We start from the raw sequence: 17,658 nt of genomic DNA, 5'->3' as shown, positions 1-17,658 counted from the left end.
ACACGAAATAATCTTTTCTAATATGCTGTATGCCTCTCTATGGCCTATTTCAAATATGAACTTTTCAACCTTTAATCTAGCTCCATCCTGACTCTCCATATGACTTTATTTCCAACCTCCCAATCTAGTAACGTTCTTCTCATTCTTGTTTACATACCACACTCATTCTTCGTTTATTTGATCAGAACCTGCCACTTTCCCCAAGTGGTTCTCCCTCTATCCTGCTGCCTTTCAATATAAATACCCCTCACATTCCCTGTCTACCATGTAGTACTCCCCAGGTCCTCAAGCCCCCATTAATCTTCGTAGCCAAGATTCTACAGAATTTACAAAGCTAGTATCAGACAGTTTAGTCCTTAACTATTTTAGAATTGTGGCATATGTGTTAGTTTTTAATTTCTTGGCAGCTAAAGCTGAAGGCAGTTGTAGGACTGTTTTATACTTTATTGTAACTCCCCAGCACAACGTGGGCATTTAATAAAACCTCACCGTTGTCAGCTAGGAGAAAGTCCTAAACACATGTCTGGCGTCAATACATGCTTGTTAAACCTGAAAAATAAAAATTAAGAGGTGAGGAAAGCAGTTTAATAACTTGCTGCTTTTAATCCATTTGTTTATTCAACAAATATCTATCAAATATCTATTTTATATGCCAGGCCTCAGTAACACAAAGATAACTATGACTTGGTTCTTGCCCCCAAAGAGCCTATTCTAGTCTGTTAAAGAAGATTCATGACTGATTACAATACAGTCTGTTCTGTAAGGAAGACAGAGATGAGGAAACTTCAAGAATGGCTTCACAGGGAAAATGTTTTAATCAAATTTCGAAACATAAGTAGGTGATTACCCAGCAAATAGTAGGAGAAAGGACGTATGATCCTGGCACAGGGCACAAAGAACATACTAACATAGGGAAGTATGAGTAGTTCTGTGATAGTGTCAGAGAGCTTTGTGTAAGTGATTCGTAATGTATGGTGATTTCAAGCTAAATTAATGGAGGCACTGATATAACTACAATAGTAAATGTCATCTCAGCTTTTGAGGCATAGAGTTGAAGTAGACATTCTCTAAAGATCTAAGGAATAAGTCAGTGATTCTACTTATTACTACTGTTACTTATTACTGAATGGAATGATGCTGTAATTAATGATTTATGAAACCAAGTGTGTTTGTGTATGTTTATTCCACAACTATTGAATGAAATTCAATATTGCTATAGCAGTAATGGCTAACAATGAGTACATATATGTCAGGTACCATGATAACTGATCTACGTGCTTCTCATTTAGTTGTAGAAACTGCTATGAGATAGATACTGCATTTTAGAAATAAACCAAAATTAAGTAGTTTACCCAACACTGCATAGCTAGTTAAGTGGTAGAGGTGGTATTCACATGTGTCTACCTGAATGTGAACATTTCAACACCAATTTGATTGGTTAATAGTCTACTTTTCTGTCTTGGGGGTGAGGCAGCTGTGTAGGAAGGGTGATAGAAGCTGATGTTCCTTTTGGTTCTGGGCCCTTCTATTAGGTTGGTGCAGAAGTAGTTGCGATTTAAAAGGTTAAAAATAAAATTACTTTTGCACCAACCTAACACATATACTCACCTAGGGACAGTTCTTTTTCTCTTAAAGTTGTACATTTTATTTTTTTAATTATTTATTAAGAACATTTTTTCCCACTCTTAAAATGATGCAGAAGAAAATCCAAATTACTGATAATGTTGCCTCACAGATAACCACATCACCCTTGGAGAATATATATTCAAGGAGCTGTGTGTGTATACGTATACTTTTAATATATGGAGATCTGTAAAATCTGGAAATCACATAAGTGCAAAAGTAAATAAAGAAAATGAGAATATGTTCTTTATAAATTTTTGTAAGACATTCTGAAGTAGAGTTAAAATGTTAAATCCCCCTTCATATTCAAATAACCGACCACTACTCTTAAATTTCACTTTCTACTCATAAGTAGTTAATTATTAAGGGGACTCATGTTTTGTGTGTTCACATATACATGTATATGTGTAGCAGATATCAATGGTAGAATCTTTGGGGGCCAATTGTATGCTGCGTAGATTCTCTGAACAAGCAGAAGGCCAGATGAGGAGACCTAGGACTTAGCCTCATGGAGTTATTCCTGGGGTGGACTAATTGGGCAGCGGAAAGAAGCCCAGCCAGGCAGGTGAGAAAACAGATGCTCCAGAAGGCACAACATAATGGCCAAAAGGAAGTAGTCACTGGGCAGGAAGGAGGCAGCCAGTTCACAAGTGGTACTGTGTGCTGGCAGAGGGACGAGTGTGGGTAGAAAGGTAGGAAATCACCAGCAACAGGCACAGATGGTGGCAGTGAGTTGTATTTATTTTCATTGTACTTTTACCCAGGCAGGATTGAAGTCACAAATCAGGAACTCTGAAACTGAACATAAGACTTGAAAAGATGGCTTTTAGATGAAACACATCAGGGCAACCCAGTTTTATGGGTCGGATTATAAGGTTACAAAGGAACTGCCACCAAGATTGACTTGTTTTTTAGTTAGCTGAGCTTCTAAACTCATCAGATGAAGAAATGAATAAAGCAGGGATCTTACTCTTAAGTAGTTTACGGTCTAGTGAAAGGGGCAAGCAGATATAAAGTGCACATCAAGTTAGAAGATAAATGTTATAGATAGGATAACAGGAAACTGGAGAGATGGGGGATGGTTTTATAATTTTAAATAGGGTAGGCCTAGTTGAGGAGGTAACATTTGAGGGAGAGACTTGAAGGAAATGAGAGAGTGAACCAAATGGACATCTTATTTGGGGGAAGAGCATTCCACGTGAAGGAAACAGCCAGTGTAAAAGGCCTGAGGTAGGCATGTAAAAAATAACTGCTAAAGACAGAGAAGAACAACGTGTTGAAAGAAATTAGTGAAATGATTACATAGTGTTGTTGTGCCAAATAGGTTGTACAATTTTCAGTTTGATACTATACGAATTGTTTTCAAAGTCCAGAAATCTCATCTTAGCATATTTAATTATTCATTACTTCACTAAAGGTATTTCATTATAGTGACAGGCCAAATAGTGAAAACAGTGAGAGAGAAAGTAACATGGAGAAAGACAGCTGAAGACACTGTTTGGATAAATCAAATCATGGGTGTATTTTCAATCTGTTACCATTTCTTAAACTGTTATATTTATTGAATCCTTATGTCTGCTCTTGAATTTGAGACTTAACATTAAATAAAACAGAGTCTTGAGTATTTCTAATGAACATAGAGAAAAGTTACATAAGGGTAATTCTAAACTTACAATCTTTATCTAAATTATGTAGTTAAAAATGAAACTTAGAATGGCAAATTTTATGTAATCAAATTGTCTATACAGCTTTTTTGATTAGAAGTGGATTTGACCATTTTTCCCTGGGCTTACTAATTGTCATTTCTTTTGTATATTACCAGTGTATGTAATATTTCTTTGCTCATTTTATTCAGGTAGTTATATTTTTGCTTTTTAGTCTGTATCTATATAATTGATAGGGAGTATAATGTCATACCTTTTTTTCTTAAGGCTTTTAAAGAAACAGTTTTTTCACCGAGCCCTAAAAGTAATGAAAATGAAGTATGATAAAGACATAAAAAAAGAAAAAGAGAAAGGAAAAGCTGAAAGTGGAAAAGAAGAAGATAAAAAGAGCAAGAAAGAAAATCTAAAGGATGAAAAGATAAAAAAGGAAAAAGAAAAAAAAAAAGATGGTGAAAAGGAAGAATCCAAAAAGGTGATTTCAATTAAGATTAAAAAAAATCATTATGTGCACATGATCAATACTGGCATATGACCACATTTGAAACATGCAGCAACCACTTACGATAACCATTTTACGGTTCTTATAAATTCCATGGTTGAGAATTTTGATTTCTGTGTCTCAAATACTGAATTTTTAAAAATTATTATTATATGATGTCATATTGCTTTTTGCTTGTTTGTAAGTATTTTTTTCAACTTGTGTCTTAATAGGAGGAAACTCCAGGAACTCCCAAAAAGAAGGAAACGAAGAAAAAATTCAAGCTTGAGCCACATGATGATCAAGTTTTTCTGGATGGAAATGAGGTAAGAGTATCTAACTTATAAGTGGAAATCTAGTTTTGTTTTAAGAATTTGATGCCTTCACAAGAAAAGAAGTAATTTAGATAAAGTAATCATGCAGATATAAAATCTCTTTAAAAATCAATAATAGCTCTGAGTTTAGATTTATAAAATAATTTTTTTAAAAATCAGAATTAGGTTCAGCTGTCTATGAGTGGTATAGGAAACCTGAGATAACCGTGGCTTAAAATACAGTAGCTGCTTGTTTCTGTCCCATCGATGAAACCTGAGGGTAAGCAGTACCGATATGGCAGCTGCATGGGGGATCCGAGTGCTTCCTTCTGTGTGAGGGTCTTACTAGTAGATGGCTGCCAACCTTGTATCTGCATCCAAAGGAGGGAAGGAGACGGAAGGACAAGCCTGCTCCTTAAAGACACCTTTTAGGAAGCTGGCAGTTTCATTTCTGTTTGGATTCCAGAACCGAGACATGTGATCATGCCTACCTGCAGTAAAATCTTAGAAATGTGTGTTTTATATTGGGTGCTCATTTGCCGAGCCAAAATGCAGGATTTCCGTTACTGTCACAGAAAAAAGAGCAGAACGGTTAATGGAGAACACCTCCTGGTTTCTGCCTTTTGTATCATCAGACATTCTGCTTTAAGGGTGTAAAATGTTTAGCATTTCTTGATGCTTAACTCAAGGAGACAGTCTGTATTTGTTTTTGTAATGGGAGATTTGTGTGGTGGAAGCCTTCCATGAAGACTGCTTGATTTAATCATTTAACAAATACAAAAACCTTAGTTATGTACTAGCCATTGAATTGTTGTGTATTTTAAGATATAGCTCTTCTTGCTATACTTAATACAAAAGTAGTATATATAAAATAATGGTTCCAGGAGCTATGAATTTGAAGTTCTGGGGAAGCTTTTCAGAAAACATGTACCCTAGTCTTAACCATATAATTCAAGACCACAGGTCTTTCCTAACATGAAAGCTTAAATACCTTCAGTTAAACACCAACATTGGCTATATGCCAAGACATTTTTATACATGCTACCGTGTTTCCCAGAAAATAAGACCTAGCCAGACAATCAGCTCTAATGTGTCTTTTGGAGCAAAAATTAATGTGAGACCCAGTATTATATCACATCACATCACATCACATCAACCCGGTCTTATAGTAAAATAAGACCAGGTCTTATATTAATTTTTGCTCCAAAAGACGCATTAGAGCTGATTGTCTGGCAAGGTTTTATTTTGGGGAAACATGGTAGGAATAGCACAGTAAATAAGATAAAATCCTGTTCTTCGAAGCTCTCATAGTCTAGAAAACAGAGACTTTAAAAAATGGTTCTATGTTCCAGTGCGATAGGTATACGATGTGAGAACACCAGTTAGGGATAGTTGATTTATTCAAAGGAGGACTAGGAGGTTCTGGAGATGCTGAGCACTTGGGCTGAGTCTTGAAGGATGATTGGCAGATTGCCAGGTGCATGGGGAAGGAGTAATAGATCTATTAGGCAAAGGAAGCAGCCTGAGCAAAACCATGGATCCTTGCGTTCCTGCAGAGGCTAGATTTTATTCTGCAGAAAGAAGCATGCTTTCAAACTTTCAAAGGTGGGAAATGTCTTTAAAAACTTGTTTTTTTAGAATACTAACTGGCAGAAGTGATTTCTGTGGATCTGATTTCAAAGGAAAATGTACAGGAAAAAAAAGAAGGAAAAAATGTAAAGGAAAAAAAAGAAGAATGGGACCCCCGATGTTAGAAGTAGAACCAAATCAAAAAGACAATAATAAAGAGTTCTGGTCAACATAGAACCCGCAAATGGAAGAGCACTGTTATTTATAGAAACTAAGAGATAAAACTGGGAGTTCTGTGGATGATGATTAAGCAGAGTTCTGTTTGTTCTGAAGTCAATTTCTGTTGTATAAAGTATAATAAATTAAGCTTTAAAGCAGTAATTCCCAGCTTATGGAATGCAGACCCTCCAGAGGGAAGTAGGCAATGAAATTATTGTAGAGTCATAGAATCTTTATGGTCACTAAGCATGATCTTTAATAATGGTTCTTTGCATCTCATTGGTAAGAGATAACAGGGTGTGGCTGAGAGCTGCTGGATTTATAGTAGGTCCTGCCTGGAATCTATCTTAACTATGCTCTCAGCCCAAACTGGTTCTACTCCTGCCAGTGTACATCATTACATTAAGACAAAAAGATTGTGCAATTGCTGGTCTTCAGGTTGAATAAGTAATGGTTTGCACACATGAACAAATTGTTAAAAGCATGTAAGTACACAGAAATTTATTTAAGTGCATTACAGAATTTATAATTTTTTAAACAATTTTCTAACTGGATACCAAAAGAAACACTACTGAAGGAAAGGTCTTTGGAATTGTTTACCTTAAAAAGCAGTTCTTATATGTCAAGAAGTTGGAAGTTACTTTTGTAGAGGATCTAAAATAGAGACTTAAGCTTAACTTTCTAATGTGACCTTAGAATTTAAAGCACTGTGGTTTCTTGATTCTTCTAGGTATTTGTGTGGATCTATGACCCAGTTCACTTTAAAACCTTTGTCATGGGATTAATTCTTGGTAAGTACAGTGTCTAAAATTTAGAAAGGAAAATAAAATGCAAAAGCCATACAGAAAAATATTTAACATAAAATAGTTATTTGTAAAAAGTATACTTTAAAATCAGAAGATAAATGATAAAATGAGGAAAATATTTGCAACACATTAAAACAAAGACATTTAAGAGATTAACAACCTGGTAGAAAATGGTAACAGTAGCTCAGATAAAGAAATATAGTGACCAATAATCATGAATGCTACTTAATCACGTTTATAATAAATACAAATTAAAGCAATAGTGATTAAGAGGATTACAGTTTGATAGTACCTAGTCTTAGTGAAGGTCCAGCACTTGGGAAAAATCAATACTCTCCAACAACTGATGGTATATCCATTGTTTTCATTTGTATAGAGGGCAGTTTGGCAGTATCTTTCAAATTTTAAATGTATAAACACTGACCCAGCTATTGTACTTCTAAGAATTTATCCCATGGCTGTCTTTAATACAGTTGCACTAAGTATCTATTCAAAAGTGTACATTGACACATTATTCTAATGCAAATCCCTCAGATTATATTTAGTAGGAGAGTAATTAGCAACTATCTTTCAAATTTTAAATGCCAGTACGTTTTGAACTAACAATTATACCTCAAAGAATTTATCCTGTGTTGTAATCACAGTTGCACAACATGTATTTGTTGCACTATTGTCTGTAATAGGATAAAACTGGAAACAATTCAAGTCCCTCAAAAGGAGAATGGTGAAATAAATTACAGTATCATACAGCTTTTAAAGAATTAAGCAGGATGCACTAATGGAAAGAAATCTAAAATAGATTAAATGGGGGGGAAAAGAGAAAGAATAGTATAAGCTCATTTACGTAGAAAAAAATTCTATGTAGCTAATTTTAATTACATGTAGGCAGTCTCTGGGAGAACAAATAAGAAACAATATTGATTAACCTCTGGGGAGTGGAGTAAGAATTGGATGATAACTTCACTTTACACGTTTTGGGTTGTTTTTTGTTTGTTTTTTTACCATAGGTGCGTGTTATTAAGAATGGGGGCTGTGGGTTGGGGGAGAGAGAATGATTTAACAAATAGACAGCAGTTAAACAAAAAAGCTTAATCATAGGATCCCATTCAAAATAACTCTTAAGAGTTGAAACTCAAACAATTACAACCCAAACAGCTAATAGCTATTGATCATTTACTATGTACTAGTCACTTTGCTAAGTATTTTACATGCATTGTTTCATTTCATCCTTGCAAAAACCTTTAAAAAATAGAAACAGGCACATATGAAATATAAAGTAAACTAGTCTCAAAGGGGTTAAACAACTTGCCCAGGGTTTCTTAGCTTATAAATAATATAGCTAGAATTTGAATCCTGATCTCTTTTACTCTAAAGACCTGAAACTAGACTTCTGATTTCTTATGATTGTTCCATGTGGTCCCACTGTACTTAGAAAAAAGCTGGAGATGTTTGTATATATTCCCTAACTACCAAAAACTATCTGTATCAGGATCACCTGGTGACCTTTTTAAATGTGTACATCTCAGAACTCCACCCCAGAATCAGAATCTCTGATTCATTGAAATCACTTTTTGGTTAGTTTTGTCATTAGATTTTGTTTCTTTAAGCTCCCCTATTCAGTAGACAGATATCTTATAGTAGAAAATAAAGTAGACACTACCGGAAAATAGCAGCAATACCATGTTTTCCCGAAAATAAGACCTAGCCGGACCATCAGCTCTAATGCGTCTTTTGGAGTAAAAATTAATATAAGATCCGGTTTTATTTTAATATAAATAAGACCGGGTCTTATATTAATTTTTGCTCCAAAACACGAATTAGAGCTGATGGTCTGGTTAGGTCTTATTTTCGGGGAAACGCTGTAGGTCATTTAAGGAGCTAACAATTTCCTGTTTTTTTAACAGCACTTTGTATGTAATTTATACTAGAAAAATCCTAACCTAATTTAAGAACAGTAGTTAAGATGTTAAGTTGAACTATGTGAAATGGCTAATAATTGACCATTTTTTTATCTATAAAAATGACCATTTTAAGATGGACCTAGAGAACATGATGCTAAATGAAATAAGTCAGATGGAGAAAAACAAATACCATATGGTCTCACTTACATGTGGAATCTAAAGAACAGAATAAATGAGCAAACTAATCAGAAACAGTGTAAGAGATATAGAGAGAAAACTGAGGGTTGCTAGATGGGATGGGAGTGGGGATGAGGGAGAAGGTGAGGGGATTAGAAAGCACAATTGGTAACCATAATATTGCCACTGGAATGCAAAAGACAGCTTGGGGAATATAATCAATAATATTGTAAAGGTTTTGTAGGGTATCAGATGGGCACGTCTCATCAGGGAGACCACTTCATGGACAGTGTAGATGCCTGACCACTGCACTGTACACCTGAAGCTGAAGCTGAATAAGGATGAATGTCAACTATAATGTAATATACATAGTCACAGGACATGGAGTACAGCATAGGGAAGAGTCAATGGAATTGTAACAGCTATGTACGATGTCAGAGGGGTAATAGATTGGAGCGGGGGGATTATTACTTTGTGAGGGGTGTAAATGTCTAACTATTACATTATTTTGTACACCTGAAACTAATATAAAAAATGCCTATTTTATTTATTTCGGTGTATTTATGTTTCAATTTTTCCCCCTAGGAATGTATTCACTGTTATGCAACCAAGCCAGTTAAAATCTAAGTTACCTGTATAACTTTGTTATTTCCTGTTCCAGTGATTGCAGTGATAGCAGCCACCCTCTTTCCTCTTTGGCCAGCTGAGATGAGAGTAGGCGTTTATTACCTCAGTGTGGGTGCAGGCTGTTTTGTAGCCAGCATTCTTCTCCTTGCTGTTGGTAAGTATTATCAATGGTAAAAATGACTTCAGTAAGATAGATATTGCACGTTTTGGACTATAATCTGTAGCTTCAATAAAGCTTACTAACAAACTTAATGCAGGCAAATCAAGAAGTATGTGGACCTACTTGTTGGGTCACATGCCAAAACTGACTCAGGCTTGAAGTAGCACATGTGTTTGATTTTATTTGCTCTATTCTGAAGAAAAGGGATTTAATATGACTTAATCTACATACACATTGATATGCTTTAAAATTTAGCTGATATGCTTTAAAATTTTAAATTTTAGCTACTTTTAGCTACAAAGACATTAATATTTTTACAGTGGTTGATCATTTATTAGATGTATTTTCAATAAAACATTTTTCTATTTTGACATAAGGCAAACGAAGCTTATATTAAATATTTAAATTTTATGGATGTATTCAATAAATGATTCTAAACAATTAATTTTCCTTTTGGGGAAAAATTAGTTTGCACCTGTGTACCAAGACAAATTCTAGATGCATTAGGAATTTTAAAATGTCTTTAAAAAAATCAAACAAGAAACCATAAGTAATTTTTTTTTTTTTTTTGCATGTCTGGATGATTGGTGTCTTTCGTAGTTAAAAGTAAAACAATACCGGGGTGACCAGTTAGTTAGCTCAGTTAGGTAGAGCACGGTGTTCGTAACACTAAGGTTGCTGGTTTGATCCCCTGTGGGCCACTGTGAGCTGCGCCCTCCTTAAAAAAATAATAAATAAAAATAAAAACACAAATAAAACAATATAAAAATAACCCAGTTCAAAAGAGGAAATTAAAAGACAAGTGATTAATAAATACATGAAAAATGCTCATCACTAGTTATCAGTAAAATTAAGATAACAAGGTAGTTTTTACCTGTTTAATTAGAAAGATTTTTTTGAAATGGGGGATTTGATTGGAAGGAAATGCACCTAAATATAAATTTGCTGGTACTTATGAATGATTTTAATATTCTTTTTACTTGTCTGTATTTTTTCATAATGAGCATATTACCATGAAAAAAACCAACAAATACTATTTTACTCAAAATCCTAGTTTTTGAAGTTTTCCTATATGGGGTGGACAAGTCTAATTAATTTTTCTTTGGGAAAGAAATAAGAATTTTTCTCAGCTTATCTAAAGCTATCTGGTGACTTTTTTACTTACATATAATTCCTAGCCATCTAGAATTTATGTTGGTATATGGTACTAAGTTCTAATTATTTTCCCTAAATGACAAATCAACTTTTACACCAAGACACATAGGTGTACTTCCGTATAAAAATTAAAAACAATGCCCACATTATTGACCTAATATCTATTGTTAAAGGACATAATTTGACCAAGATTATCTGAAATGGTTGCATGATTTTCTGGGGTTCTGTGATATATAATAGATTCTTATGTTTATAAAGTATTACTCCTATAGCCCTAAGCAATTTCCCTCTGCACATCCCTTCATCCTGGGCATCAAAGTGTGCCCTGAGCTGGTGCCACCATCCATGGGTCCAGAGCTCATCTAGTATTTTCATTCAGTTCATCATGTTTATGGGCCTCCTTTTTTCTCTCCGACCTCTGACTCTGTGTGAAGCCTTTCCACCCACCTTTCAATTTTTCCTTCCTCTAGCTTAGTTACCTTGAGAAAATCCTCTGATACTTCTGCATGTAATACAGCACATTTGTAGGCCAAGAAATAAAATCTAAGACTATAAAGCACATAACTAGTGTAGTATATCGAGAATGAGAAACCATAAACTTTGATCTGACATTAGATATAATCAAACTGGTGTCTTCTGGCTCTAAAATCCTTGAAATTTTAGAAGCTCTTTGAAAAAATTCAGCAAGATTTAACTCCACTGAATAGAATTAACCCACTTGCTTATCTTCTACTTAAAGCAGTATTCACAATAATTTATGGTAATTATATTGTTTTGCTCTTTAAAATACTGCGTCTTCAGTTGTATTGTGTAATTTTTCTTTTTAAATATACTGTAGATTTAAATAGCATTGAACATTAAATCTTGTGAATTAAACCAGAAAACAAACCCAACATTTTGGTGTTTTCTTAGAAAATGCAATTCCAAATATTCTTTCAAATAGTATTAACCTATAACTCACTTATAAATTGAATGTTTTATGTTATCCGATAGAGTATTATATATTGGTCACAATTATATTTGGTACTATTTTGAATATATTGTTAATATTGCCATTCAAAATAAGACCTTTGGCAATTTTCTAAATGTATCACTTTTTAGTATAGAGATAGTGTGACAGTACATGTCACAGTGGTTTTCCCTTGATTCTTCCCCTTTTGCCCCTGGTAATCTAATGCCACATAGAGAAAAACTGTAAAACATGTTAGGATTCTGCTACATTCACTTTATACTTGTATATGGTGAGAATTTAGGTTTTATTTGCACCATTTCTGTATTGCTTTTTCTTGGATTTGAGGCAAGATTTATACTACCGTGTTTCCCTGAAAATAAGACCTAGCCGGACAATCAACTCTGATGCGTCTTTTGGAGCAAAAATTAATATAAAACCCAGTCTTATTTTACTATAATGTAAGACTGGGTATAATATAATATAATTAATATAATATAACATAATATAATATAAATCAGGTCTTATATTAATTTTTGCTCCAAAAGGCACATTAGAGCTGATTGTCCGGGTAGGTCTTATTTTCGGGGAAACACGGTACAAACCATCTGTCTTATAACCTCTATGCTTATCATAGCATCATAATTATATTTGGAGAAAAAAATGTGCAGCCTCCTTAAAAGACGTTTATTTTTTTTTTTTTAGTAGTGGAATTTATTCTTAAATTATACTTTCAAACATACTTGCTTTTTCTGCTTGTACCACAAGATACTAATGTGTACAGAATCATTTCTATTTTGTGAAAATAGAAATTACTACCTTATAAAAGTCAAGGCAGCTAAAACCGTTTCCTTTTATTCATCTAAAGCAAAATAATGGTACAAAAGTCAAGGCAGCTAAAACCGTTTCCTTTTATTCATCTAAAGCAAAATAATGGTACAAGCATAGATGATTTGCTTTTAGGCCTTATGTGAAAACAGTGATATAATAGTAAAGAAAACAAAAACAAAAACCTGTCATAATTGACTAGTCCATAAATTCACATAATCATTATGACCTTTAATAAAAAACAGGAAAATCACCCAGCTCTATATAATTGGTAAATTAAGAGAAAACTATATGAAATATTGGGTTTGTGTTTGTGATAACTCATGATAGACTTTAAAATTATCTAATTCTTGCTTTAACCACACTTTTGTCATACATTGCTCTAAAAGAGTAACCTTAAAACCTGTTTGTTTAAGTGACCTGAAATTTCATTGTATTGTTTCCCAATATTGGGATAGAGTCCTTAAATAAGCAGAAATTATATAATTACTTAATTTTTTAAAAATTGTAACTTTTAGGAAAATGTTCTTTTATTCAAAAGTGTTTTTACTTAGGAGGCTTATCCTTTAGGCAGAGTAGGCACATGCTGTGGACCCACGGAAATGTTTTCATTTCTTTTAAAATCAGAAGTAATAATATGTGTATATGTATGTAGTAATGAACCTATGCAGGATTATATTTGGATTTGTACGAATGTGGTGGTAAAGGTATATTTTTTTAATTTTTTTTTATAGCAAAATTGCCTTACAAAGGCTAAAGTGCGTAGGGTCTAGGAAAATTATGCAGTCCTGATTTTTCCTTCTTAAAGGCTTCTTAAGATACCTTCATCCCATACTCACATTATTTCCTTTCTCTTATACAATGGTCTCATGCATACTTAAATGTCCAGTTGATGGCTATGCTTATTGAACGATAACAGCAGGTACATAAATCATAAGTGTACATCCATGAAATAGCACCCCGTTGAAAGAACACATAACAGTAATTCTTTCAGGGGCATAGTAGCATTATGCCCTCAAGTTCAGAGTAGAAGGTTCTGTGCCTAGAATACTGTGATAACTGCTAAACTAATCAGGATTTAATTGTTTAATTTAATTTATGGTACGTGTAATGTGCAAATAATAACACTCTGAATGTCTTCCAGTTTTTTATTAACAAATACTCCCTACTGTCAGAGTCAGTGCTTGAATTATTCAATTAGAGAAATATTTTTCTTCTACAGCTCGTTGCATTCTATTTCTCATCATTTGGCTCATAACTGGAGGAAGGCACCACTTTTGGTTCTTGCCAAATCTGACTGCTGATGTGGGCTTCATTGACTCCTTCAGGCCTCTGTACACACATGAATATAAAGGACCAAAAGCAGACTTAAAGAAAGATGAGAAATCTGAAACCAAAAAGCAGCAGAAGTCCGACAGTGAGGAAAAGTCAGACAGTGAGAAAAAGGAAGATGAGGAAGGAAAAGCAAGACCAGGAAACCATGGACCAGAAGGCTCAGGTGGAGAACGGCATTCTGACACAGACAGTGACAGGAGGGAAGATGACCGATCCCAGCACAGTAGTGGAAATGGGAATGACTTTGAAATGATCACAAAAGAGGAGCTGGAACAACAAACAGATGGAGATTGTGAAGAGGAGGAAGAAGATGATGATGGAGAAACAACTAAACCTTCACATGAAAAATCATAACCTGCCTAACTTTGGGACTAAATACGTGTAAGAGGTTGGATTTTCTATGTTGGCTGATTGTCATAATGTACACGTGACATTTGTAGCATTCTTTAAATCCACTTACTGAAATGTATTTGACATCTAAGCAATTATATTCAGTCCTTCATTTTATAGAACACTTATTGGTACAGTCAAAAGCCATTTATCAGTTTTACCTATTTGATAAATTTATAGTAAGTAGGTTTCATTGATTTTGATAGTTATCAAAGATGCACTTTCCACAATGACATTTAGATTAATGGCATTTTTGATAATTGTATGGCTTTTTACTGTTAGACTAATCAAAATAACTAAAAGGGATAAAAAAGAAATACCAACATTTCAGATTATGCATAGTTATATAGCTATGTCACAGTTGCTTTGAGATGAAATGCTTAAACTCATTGTTCTTGATAGTTAAGATTTTGTTGATTACAAAATTATACCAGGAAGTTTCTAAGATTCTGACTTAGCAGGGTTCAAAAAGCATTTTGTGGAAACAAGCCAACTAGTAATAATGCAACAATACTTTTAGTTTAGCTACAAATTCTCCTTTTCCAACTTAGGAAATCCAAAGTGGTTTGTGCATCTGCTTCTGAGAAAGATGGTCGTCTCCAACAGAGAGGCCGAGCCGCATTGGCGGGAAGGTGATGGCTCTTCCTCCCATTTCCTTGTCGTAAAGTAATGTATTCTGTACATAATTTACAAATAAACATTTTATTTTAATTGTTACTTATTATTTAGACATTTTCTTAACACTTAAATTTGTAAAATTAAGACCATTTAAGGGTGTGTTTTTAGAGAAATGGGAGTTCCAATAACCCACACATCTGTGATCTTTCTACAGCAGCTTCAGTTTGTGCCAACATTCCATGTATTTGAACATGAGTTAAAACCTTCCTTATTAAATAAGAGCATACTTAAAGTAGTGTTTGTATGCCTTAATGTTCATTTTGATTTATCTTAAATCTCTACATTCAGAAATGAGGTACTGTATTATCAGACCAGGAGGCACTGCTATGAAAGATAATTTACTGTTCTAAAATACCAATTTAAAATAAAGAACCTAAAAGAAAACATAAGAGAACCATTGAACTCTAACTGCTTTGAACTAGTTTTGCAGTTTGATTTTATGTCTTGAATACCTTAGTTATAAATCTTTTGGAAAAATCTTGCATTTACTTATGAGCGTAATCATTCCTTGGAGTTATACTCTTGTAAACTGATAATGAACATTAAATTATTTTCCTTCAGTCACAGTGAGAGCATTTCGCTTTGTAGTTGAAATAGTCGGTGTGTGTAGGTCTTTATTTTTCTTTAGGCTGTTTCCCATCTAAATGTGTGACTACAGATGTTAATTTTTTTTAAATTGTGAAAACAGTACACTTTCTGACACATTTTATTAAACATAGCTTGATTGCCTCTTTATAGTATTCCTTGTAAGTGAACAGAAATGTGGCTATTTGATGTTCATGCAACTCTTTCAAGGCTGCAGTCAATCATTTTAAAAGTTTTCTCCTAGCAAAAATGTTCACTGATTGAAGTGCCTGGGTGTTTTCCCCTCGTGTTTCAGAGCTCTCCTGTATTCTTTCCACAGTAACAGATGCATAATTACAGCTGCTGAACTGCTTGATCAGCAGTAGCATTAATAACCTATTTTTGGACATGGTAATGGTACCAAAAGTGTTTCTCAGAAATAAAAATGACTTAACCTTTACTACTATGATAATACCCAGGCACTCCATACTTATCCTAAAGCTCTTTATAGTATATGTACTATGTCTCGTCTTAAAGACATTGGAGCATGGTGGGAAAGTCAGCTTCTTATGGATGTTTGTGGATTCACCAAATGTTAGTGCAAATTTTTATAAATATCTGGTGGTCCGTGGGGGAAAATGTCGTTCTTACTATGGTTAGAAAGGGAGTTAGAAATTTCAGCTCTGTCTTACTGTTCAAGGTTGTGTTCTTTAAACATGAAAACCAAAAGGCTGCCACTGTTCTAGTCCTCAGAATAGATGGCTGTCTTTGTTGGCTAACATGAAATATTCTTATGCCAGAGCACGGAGAATTGTTTACATTAGTCAGTGGAATGGTGACTTTTTTTTTTTTTTAAAAAGAACTTCAGGTTTGCTGTGCTACTGAAAGTAGGAGCTTGAAGATTTTGGATAATGTCTGATTTATTGTGGAGTGAATACAAATGGGCCTAATTCAGCAGCACTGAATTAACCGAGTCCAGATAATAAGAATAATGCATTTGTGATTGTTCTTAAAGTCAATGTATTAAATCGATTGGTTTTTCTTTTCCCTCCACTGATTTGATTTTCAAACTATATGGCCTTCTAGACAATTTTCATTGATATAATTTGGATTTAGTAAAGTACTAATCAGAAAGTAATAAATTTTAATATGTCACATTGAAACTATGCAGTGGTGATGGGTTTTAATGTTTTCCCCTTTCTGGTTTTATATTATGGGTACCAATTAGCTGCCAACTATAGAAAAATCATCTTGTCTTTTGTCCATTGAGTTGGTTTTTTTGTTTTTGAATCTTTATTAAGAACTGGAAAACAGCAAGTACAGTTGATTGTCATTATTCGTGGTAGTTAGGTTCTATAAAGTCACCACCAAAATGGAATTAACAAATATTTCCCCAGGCTCTTGTTCCATGAGCCTCTAGTCACATTCATTAATATATTAAAAAATATATAAAACTTGTTTGAGGTGTCTTCTTGTGATTTACTAACATTGAACTCATGGCCAATAGCACTACAACTTCATACCTAAATGAAGCTGATCTAACACATGTATTTTCTCCAGAAGGCATGTCACAGCTTTCTTTCATTTAGGAACACTCAACAGCACTTCAGCACTACCTTTGGTGGCCATTTTAAACCATGAAATCATTAAAAGAAAAAACCACACATATAGACACAAGAATGCAAGAAACGGGTAAGTAGAGCAAAGGACACTTGTTAACAATATGAGCTGAAACAAGAAAGCATCATTCACTTTGTCAATCTCAAAGTGAATGCGTTGGGCAAGTCAAATTTTTCACCCCTCTATGCATAACCGTGAAAGCACCACAAAACATTTTAAAGAGTAGGGAAATTTGCAAGTATGGAATCCACGAATAATGAAGATCGACTGTGCTTAACTATATTATAAAGCTGTGACATATATCTGCCTGATCTACAGAACAGAAGTTATTGCTGACTCGTACTCTAGTATTTCCATAATATTTTAAATATCCACTCTGAAAGTAAATACTTAGTTCCTAATTGTGTGTAGTAAATAGATCGCTTTTACTCTTTCAGTAATATTTCAGTTCTTTATTCATTCATTAATACTGAGCACTTACTGTGTGCCAAAATTTTACTATCACAACCATGAATAAAAAAAATAAGAGTTCTGCCTTCTTGGACCATCCAATAAGTGTGATAAGTGCTATGGTAGGGATTTGCCAGATGTGCTAGATTGC

At 34.0% G+C, this 17,658-nt stretch overlaps 1 protein-coding gene across 3 annotated transcripts in view; it reads left to right on the top strand.

Annotated features, from left to right (window-relative positions):
* SEC62 (SEC62 homolog, preprotein translocation factor) overlaps nucleotides 1-16,895 on the top strand; it is a 29,804-nt gene extending 12,909 nt beyond the window's left edge. Inside the window, exons 4-9 of one of the 3 annotated variants that reach the window (XM_081026178.1) lie at nucleotides 3,555-3,759; nucleotides 3,999-4,091; nucleotides 6,598-6,658; nucleotides 9,413-9,532; nucleotides 13,693-14,186; nucleotides 14,747-16,895. In XM_081026178.1, the coding sequence (XP_080882304.1) occupies nucleotides 3,555-3,759; nucleotides 3,999-4,091; nucleotides 6,598-6,658; nucleotides 9,413-9,532; nucleotides 13,693-14,159 (946 nt within the window). In that variant the 3' untranslated portion in view covers nucleotides 14,160-14,186; nucleotides 14,747-16,895. Of the gene's footprint in view, nucleotides 1-3,554; nucleotides 3,760-3,998; nucleotides 4,092-6,597; nucleotides 6,659-9,412; nucleotides 9,533-13,692 lie in introns of all 3 variants that reach the window. The other 2 variants (XM_081026179.1, XM_081026177.1) reach the window with 2 other exon arrangements.
* The last annotated feature ends 763 nt before the right edge of the window (nucleotides 16,896-17,658 follow it).

The sequence above is a fragment of the Rhinolophus hipposideros genome (assembly GCF_964194185.1).
Source record: "Rhinolophus hipposideros genome assembly, chromosome: 2".
Taxonomy (NCBI): domain Eukaryota; kingdom Metazoa; phylum Chordata; class Mammalia; order Chiroptera; family Rhinolophidae; genus Rhinolophus; species Rhinolophus hipposideros.
This window is presented reverse-complemented; position numbering and strand designations above follow the sequence as displayed.